Source organism: Mercenaria mercenaria, unplaced genomic scaffold (genome assembly GCF_021730395.1).
Source record: "Mercenaria mercenaria strain notata unplaced genomic scaffold, MADL_Memer_1 contig_2066, whole genome shotgun sequence".
Taxonomy (NCBI): Eukaryota; Metazoa; Mollusca; class Bivalvia; order Venerida; family Veneridae; genus Mercenaria; species Mercenaria mercenaria.
In genome coordinates, this window is record NW_026460099.1 from 57,592 (window position 1) to 66,665 (window position 9,074).

Sequence of the window (9,074 nt, forward strand, 5' to 3'; positions counted from 1 at the left end):
TTCTCTTTGTTGGTTTGACCATTACACTCTTTTTTTTTGTAGTTTTTAGCTCCACTATTCAGTGAATATGGGGTCTATTCTACTCGCCCCGGCATTTGCGTCGGTGTCTGTGTGAGCTTTCTTGGTTAAAGTTTTGCGGCAACCCTTGTTTTTCTTTGTTACTATTGCTTATATCTTACTGTAACTTCACATTAACACTGTTCAGCATGCAAACAAAATATGTGCAGGCTCTGGCCCATTATACCCAAGGTCAAGGTCACCAAGGTGTTATACTTAGGTTATTTTTAAGGTTAAAGTTTTTCGGCAACCTTTGTTTTTCTGTCATATCTTTGTTACTATTGCTTATATCTTAGTTGGAATTATTTTCATGTTAAATTTTTTCAAAAGCTTTGTTTATAGACATATCTTTGGTACTTTAAAAGATAATGACTTGATATTAATACACTTCAGAAAACATGAACAAAACACTATTTACATGCATGAAACAAATGTATAATTCTCACAAGTAAGGAAACAATTATTGATATGTATCAATAAGGATATCTGTAGAAACAATGGATTATTAATTTATTATGCTCCATACAAATTACAATCATTCAGAACTATATATGATCAAGCGAGATAATTCAAAATAGTTCTACTGTGAGTAAAAGCATTAAGATAAACTGGCCATCTTCATAATGCTTTGGTACAAAAACGTGAACAGACCACAGAAAGACACAGGACCTGGTGATCTCATCAGCTCACCTACAGCACTTCCTGCTCAGAGGAGAGCTAAAAATCATGAAAATAGAATACTATATTTATTGTGTTATCAAGTTATCAGCAGATATCCCTAAGAAACAAAACAAACAGTGACATTTTTCAATCAATCAATCAATCAAGGAGCATAACATATTGGCAGAATCATCAAAATTTAACTTAATAGTAGTATTAACATTTAATTTAATGAATATTAAAATGAGAGGGAAAACCCAAGGAATGCTGATTTGATCATGGGATCACCTGAATAATGATCGGCTTAAACTTTAGGTACATGTATAAAAATCAACCAAATGTGCAGCTTAAATCTGAGATACGTAAATTTCAATTGAATGAAGCACCGCACATGCATAAAAATCTACTGAATACTGCCTAACTATTACATGTATAAAAATCACATGAAGAATCATATATGGCTAACTTGGACTCAATGTACATGTATAAAAATCAACTGAAAATGTCTGACTATGACTGCAGGTTCAAGTAAATTCACCTTAAATTAATACAGGACTTGAAATTTAGGCACATGTATATAAATGTATGACTAGGACTATAGATACATGCATACAAATCACATTTAATGTTGTTTAGTCCTTGTCAAACAACTTTAATGTGATTTACTCACTCCTTGTCGTGAGTAAATCAGTTATTCACTAATTTCATGTTCCTTACTACAAAAACAACAAACACGAATATAGGATCAGGTCTTAGTATTTGACAGCATTCCAATCGAGCTAAACAAAGAAGGTAAAAGATTCATTTAGAAATATCAAACGTTTTCATAGTGCTATCTAAAGTGAACACAGCACAGCCAAAGTAAATGTAACAGACAAAGCCTAAAAAGTAAGAGCTTTTTTCTTTGTATTTTTGGGAGTTTCTGACTCATTTTTGGATACTTTACCCTCTTTTTCCTTTAGGATTGTAGCTTCTGCGGTAATAATCCAAGCACAATCACTCAAAATAATAAATCCGGCAAAGAAAATTCACAATAACTGGTAAAAAGTTTTCTCAGTGTAAAAAACCTGTGACTGCAATGGCGCAGAAAAATTAACTGAGGTATAGAGCATCTAGTGATGTAGACTACGCATGGTTGATGATGATCATCTAGAAACTCATTAATTCAATGGTCTAAGGGAGATAATCCTGATGTATATTTTGTATGGTAAGTTAACAATGGAATGAAATGAAATTAGAACTTGATAATTAAATTCTATAATTTTTAATGGAATATCTTAAGTAGTTACAGAGATATGAAACTTGCATGCAAAACTTTTTGCAGACGCTCAGGCGAGTAGGGTAGCTCTTCTTATTCTTGGGAATTCACTTTAAAATGTTTGATTAGGACTAGAGGTAATTCAAAATGTATACAAATCACAATGTTTGACTAGGAATGGAGGTGCATGTATACAAATCACAGTAATAATTAACAAACTGAATCTTCTCGATCATTGATGCTTGTTCCTCCTTGTAGCCTGCACCGTTTCACAGTCTGCATGTCTAGCTGAAACCATTTTTGTGTTCCAGCACTTTTTAAAGACTGGTATAGGCATCTTCAGATGGTTTGTTGCATAAACTGAAAATAAAGTATATAAGAACTGCTCATATAAGATGTCACAAATATGAAAAGAATAAATATGTACTAATATTGTTACCTGTTACTTGTCTTTAGAGAATATTTCAGCCATTCATACTACCCGTCTGTGAATTCTCCCTACTCTTTACAGGGAAATCCCTGTAAAAAACTAGGGAGTATTGAAACAAGGGAATTTTATGTAAAATATGTAAAACTATGGAAAAACAGGGAAAAGCAGGGAGAGTCAGTAGTTTTCCCTCGTTTTCCGTCATTCTCCCTCAATTACCATAGTTCGTGTAAAACAAGGGAGTATTGAAACAGATTTTCCATGCTTTTCACTACTGGCCAGTGCGGAAAAGTATGGAAAATACTACTCTGGCAATTTAGGGAAATTGCTGTAAACTGTGGAAAAAAATCCATGGTTTTCCCTGTTTTTACGCTGACCTGAAGTACAGAAATTTGTTGCTGAATATTACATAATAATATTGTACTGTAAAGCACTACAATAAAAATATTCCAGTATTTGTATGTAGAACTTTCAACTACACTTCTTTCTATAAAACATCAATAATGACCAACATTTCAGTAAGAATCAAAGCAAGTTAACTGAACTTTCGGATTTTTATTAAAACAACATAAAAAATTATGTACACTCTTAAATGTTCTGTATGTTTGTAACTTGGCTACAGCCTGAATATCATTGCACCACTTGGTTGTATTTACACATTGTCTGTCGACTGAAACTGCTTTGATCCATCATGGCATAATGAGGTGCCTTATCACCTCATTAATCTGGCCTCTCTCTGTCCCAGCAAAAACCTCTTTAACACATTCTGTAAAATTAAAATAACTCTAATTGCACAAAATACACATACTTAAATGACAATAATATCTTGCTGAATATCTTGTTGTATAAAACAAAGCTGCATGATGTGCTGTAGAATAGTGTTAAAATAAACAGACATTGTTTAACATTATAATCAAACAAGTTAAAAAAGTCAGGCTTTTTAAATGTAAGAAAATTCATACACAATAATTTATTTTATAATTTTTCTGTCAGTCAGAAGGAATTAGGCTTTAGTTATCTTTTTTGGTCCTCCTTGGGCCTTGTGTCTGGCTCTATTTGCCAGATAGAGTTACATATTTCTACAGTTTTGTATACATTGTGGTTATCTGATTAGTTGCCCTAGGCCAGAACTGTTTGGATTTCTCTGTTTTTTTACTAAATTGTTTTAAGACATTTTGTCTTTGGTTTTTGTGCATCAACACGTGGGGAGTTGATCGCCACTGCGGGCCTGCCGTGCGTCCTATAAAACAGTGTTTTGAAATTAAAGGGCTGAAACACTGGCGACGGTGCTCAACTGAGGATGTCGATGTTCCAGGTTACCGGTATTTGTGTAGTGATTGTGACCTGTCTGTCAAATTTGACCGGGCACGTTGACTGATGGATTCCCAATTATATTTTTACTTTGTTTCTGACAAGTAGGATTGGATTTTCTAGGTACTGATTAATTCAACTTTGTGGTAATAGTTTGCTTCCCCATGCTTGTGAATGAAAGCCATCACAAGGACTCACATTTTTAGCTCACCTGTCACAAAGTGACAAGGTGAGCTTTTGTGATCGCGTGGCGTCCGTCGTCCGTCCGTCCGTCAGTCCGTGCGTGCGTGCGTGCGTAAACTTTTGCTTGTGACCACTCTAGAGGTCACATTTTTCATGGGATCTTTATGAAAATTGGTCAGAATGTTCATCTTGATGATATCTAGGTCAAGTTCGAAACTGGGTCACGTGCAGTAAAAAACTAGGTCAGTAGGTCTAAAAATAGAAAAACCTTGTGACCTCTCTAGAGGCCATATTTTTCATGAGATCTTCATGAAGATTGGTCAGAATGTTGAACTTGATGATATCTAGGTCAAGTTCGAAACTGGGTCACGTGCGGTCAAAAACTAGGTCAGTAGGTCTAAAAATAGAAAAACTTTGTGACCTCTCTAGAGGCCATATTTCTCAATGGATCTTCATGAAAATTAGTCAGAATGTTCAACTTGATGATATCCAGGTTAAATTCGAAACTGGGTCACGTGCGGTCAAAAACTAGGTCAGTAGGTCTAAAAATAGAAAAACCTTGTGACCTCTCTAGAGGCCATATTTCTCAATGGATCTTCATGAAAATTAGTCAGAATGTTCATCTTGATGATATCTAGGTCAAATTTGAAACTGGGTCACGTGCGGTCAAAAACTAGGTCAGTAGGTCTGAAAATAGAAAAACTTTGTGACCTCTCTAGAGGCCATATTTTTCATGGGATCTTTATGAAAATTAGTCAGAATGTTCACCTTCATGATATCTAGATCAAGTTCGAAACTGGGTCACATGCGATCAATAACTAGGTCAGTAGGTCTAAAAATAGAAAAACCTCGTGACCTCTCTAGAGGCCATATTTTTCAAAAGATCGTCATGAAAATTGATCAGAATGTTCACCTTGATGATATCTAGGTCAAGTTCGAAACTGGGTCACGTGTGGTCAAAAACTAGGTCAGTATATCTAAAAATAGAAAAACCTTGTGACGTCTCTAGAGGCCATATTTCTCAATGGATCTTCATGAAAATTGGTGAGAGTGTTCAGCTTGCTGATATCTAGGTCAGTTTTGAAACTGGGTCACGTGCGGTCAAAAACTAGGTCAGTAGACCTAAAAATAGAAAAGCCTTGTGACCTCTCTAGAGGCCATATTTTTCATGAGATCTTCATGAAAATTGGTCAGAATGTTCACCTTGATGATATCTAGGTCAAGTTCGAAACTGGTTCACATGGGATCAAAAACTAGGTCAGTAGGTCTAAAAATAGAAAAACCTTGTGACCTCTCTAGAGGCCATATTTCTCAATGGATCTTCATGAAAATTGGTCAGAGTGTTCATCTTGATGATATCTAGGTCAAGTTCGAAAGTGGGTCACGTGGGGTCAAAAACTAGGTCAGTAGGTCTAAAAATATAAAAGCCTTGTGACGTCTCTAGAGGCCATATTTTCAATGGATCTTCATGAAAATTGGTGAGAGTGTTCAGCTTGATGATATCTAGGTCAAGTTCATAACTGGGTCATGTGTGGTCAAAAACTAGGTCAGTAGGTCGAAAAATAGAAAAACTTTGTGACCTCTCTAGAGGCCATATTTTTCATGAGATCTTCACGAAAAATGGTGAGAATGTTCACCTTGATGATATCTAGGTCAAATTCAAAAGTGGGTCACGTGCCTTCAAAAACTAGGTTATTAGGTCAAATAAAAGAAAAACCTTGTGACCTCTCTAGAGGTCATATTTTTCAATGGATCTTCATGAAAATTGGTCAGAATTTTTTATCTTGATGATATCTAGGTCACATGTGCTCAAAAACTAGGTCACTATGTCAAATAATAGAAATAATGACGTCATACTCAGTTCAACACTGGGTCATGTGGGGATAGGTGAGCGATTCAGGACCATCATGGTCCTCTTGTTTAATATGCATGACTGATATTCTTAATGTGACGTCAATGAAATTAATTCTAAGGGTAATTTTACCACTGACTTGCAAGGAAATCCAGCTTCTTCTGGTCTTCAATGGCTGGCTTTGCTTTCCCAGTCTTGGACCGCTGGCCAGTTACCGACCTTCCCTGCCACTCTTCATCCTTGAATAAAATCCTGAAGGCTCTTGTAGTGGCCTTTTTGTAGGTCTTGAAAAAGTGTATTTCTGAGACGATTTGACTCTGAAGAGTTCATAAACAAATGAATTAGCTAAATAATTAGAATTTCCTCATTTTAAAATTAAATTTCTTCCTTGGGTAATTTAATAGTATGTTGTGTCCTGTTGATTTTTCTAATAAATTACAACAAGAACACAACCCCTTATGGCTGAGGGGCTCCCTTTAATTGTGAAGGGAACAGAATCGCAGCCACCACGTAGCCCAGTGTGTATCACCAGAGATCTTTCAAAACATCACTAGTGTATCGTAAGAATCGACTAAACGGGCTTTAATTAGTGGAATCCTTCAAACTCAAGGTTCCAGCAGGAGGGTGGTTTTGATCCCATGCATTGCGTTGATACCTTGACACCTTGCGTGGGATTAGCTGAAATCTTTCGGTTCTGTTAGCATTTTAAGATAATCCTGTGCGTTTGTTAAGCTGTAACGCATGAGATAAGCCAAAGTCATCTTTCTGTAAAGCAAGTTGTCAGTTTCTTGCATAGCGCATTCGGTACTGGTTAACCGCTTAGAAGATCTAAGCCTGCCCGTGGAAGATGCGCAAACTGACCGCAGCGATATGATTGAAATACTGTCGAAAGGGGCGTAAAACCCCATAAAAACAAACAAACAAACAAAACGAGAACATCTTCTAGCGGGTGCCAACGCTCATATGAAGTTTGAAGGTTGTAGGTGGAAACACTTTCATTTAAGAGCCAATGTTTAAGTTTTCGAACGACGGCAAACAGCGGAGGACGACCAGGCTATGACAATACCTCGGGTTTTCTCTGGAAACAGCTGAGCTAATAAAGAATTGCTAGTGTCTTTTCGAATAACTTATTACTAATTGTGGACCTTTTTCAAAAGCAAACTTACTTTGGTGAATCCAGCAAATGTCACCAGAGGCGAGGCTGTCAGTTGTGGTGAAGATGCCTGTTGTGGTGTTTCTTGTGGGGTTTCATTCACTTGTGTCTTGTGTTTAGTGTTCACAGCTGGTGAAAAAGCTGACGACTCCTTTAAGAAATAAGAGAATAAAATATACATTTTAAGAGTATATCATATCTACATTTTTGATGTAACAAGCAACACTACAAGTTCCAATTTATATCATGAAATAAAAGTCTGAAATATTGTGTAAGTTTTTATGTAGTTGTTATGTCTTGTTTAAAAAACATTTCACTACTTGACAAAAGGAAGCCAACTTAAATTTCATCTATTATGTATTTTCATTTTATATCATAATAATAACAAGGGTTGTTTGTAAACAGATATGCCACCCATGATTGCAGGATTGTGTGGAAACCATTTCCAGCGATGAAGATCAATATGACCTTGACCTGTGACCTACTGACCCCAAAAATACTAGGGGTCATCTGCTAACCAAAGGTAATCATCCTATGACATATGTACACTTTAGGTTGGAGTAATCTCAAGTTTTATGCAGGAACAACATTCTCACTGAATGTTACTGTGACCTTTGACCTACTGACCTCAAAAACAATAGGGGTCATTTACTCACCACATGTGATCATCCTATGAAGTAAAAAGACAATATGTGCAAGCAATCTCAAGTTATCGATTAAGGGATTGATTAACAAAGTGAGGGAATAATTGGTTCCTAGGCATGCATTATCTGCCTGCCCCAGTATTTTATTTACTAATCAAGGACTATAGTTTCTTTAGCCTAAGAATTTAACAAGCCTTTGAAAATAAATTATATAAGTTTTAGTTTTATTGCTATCATAATAATGAATACAAATTTTCTTACACTGCAAAGCATGAAACACAGGGTTGTCCTTGAAATTTGTTGTGTCTGGACCATCCACAGCAAGGTCCCAGGGATATGGAAAAAAAACATCCATTAATCGCTTTAAAATTTTGACATCCCTGTCTTCCCTTATGTTTGATCCCTTTTTCTCTGCTTTTTTCTCCCTTTTTTGTCTTTGTTTCATCAAAGAAGAAAGAATGCCATGTAACCATAGGGTATTTACAGCTATGTTAGCACCCGGGGCCAATACATGAAAATTGTTTGGAACAATATCACTTGGTCCGATTTCAGTCTGAAAATTACGGAAAAAAACATAATGTAGACACAAACAGATGGACAGACGTACAGACAAAGCAACAACAATATGCTCACCCTTCAGGGAGCATAATAAAACATGAAGATAATCTGCCATTTGTACATCCTTCTCTACTGGGCAGTATTTGGAACCTTAGTAGACTCTACAAAACAGAAAATATTTTTATTCTGAAGATTTTATATGCATGGCACTTTAATTTTGTTTTACTAAGTACTACTCAAGTATCTTTTTTTTTACTTATTTCAAGTAAAACATCAAGTAAAAAAAGTTGTCAGAAATTCAAGTAATACTTACTAATGAATTACTAGTTAATTACTAAGTAAAAGAAATACTTAGTAAAAACATTACTTGGTCAATTTTGACTATTTCATTTGCTTCAAAAATTTCACGTCATGAAACTAGATTGACAGCTTCTAACTAAATTCTGATATCCGGTATCCACATGCCGTCATAAAATGAACTATGCTTGGACATAGCTTCTGTGCTGGTTCAAGGTGTCTCGTTCCTATTTGCCTTCAGGATGGAGTTTACTTTCTTTTCCACTATTTCATCAAGTTTTTCCGTTATTCTATTCACAATTATGTCAGTTTGGTCCGGGCGCGTTTCGTTGGATTGTACCTGCTGTGTTTGCTCTCCCAAATGTATCGTATTATTTTGCACCAAGTCATCGTTAATTGTATTTAATGTTGACCAAGTTACCACCTTCTGACGTTTTGGTGGTATTTATTTGGCTGAGGATTTCCCACACTTCCTCGTCGACATCGCTGAAATTATAGCATACATGCATTAGTACTGTCCCTTAGTGCTAGTTTCATAACGTTGAGTCTCTGAAATATTTTCATATATGCGATAAGTATAGTTAAATGTGGAAAATATGGTGTGTATAGTATTTTTGAGAATTCGTGGAAGTGGCTGCACTAAAGACAAGGTTCAAGCAAAATAAATTATTAAG

At 35.8% G+C, this 9,074-nt stretch overlaps 1 protein-coding gene across 1 annotated transcript; it reads right to left on the bottom strand.

Moving 5' to 3' along the window:
- Positions 1 to 2,207: 2,207 nt before the first annotated feature.
- LOC128552127 (uncharacterized) lies at positions 2,208 to 8,886 on the bottom strand (the record flags this gene model as incomplete). The annotated part of the gene is made up of 4 exons (XM_053533146.1): positions 2,208 to 2,335; positions 5,888 to 6,065; positions 6,915 to 7,052; positions 8,833 to 8,886. Coding segments are annotated over 4 exons (498 nt in total), but the record flags the coding sequence as incomplete, so codon positions are not given.
- Between the last annotated feature and the right edge of the window lie 188 nt (positions 8,887 to 9,074).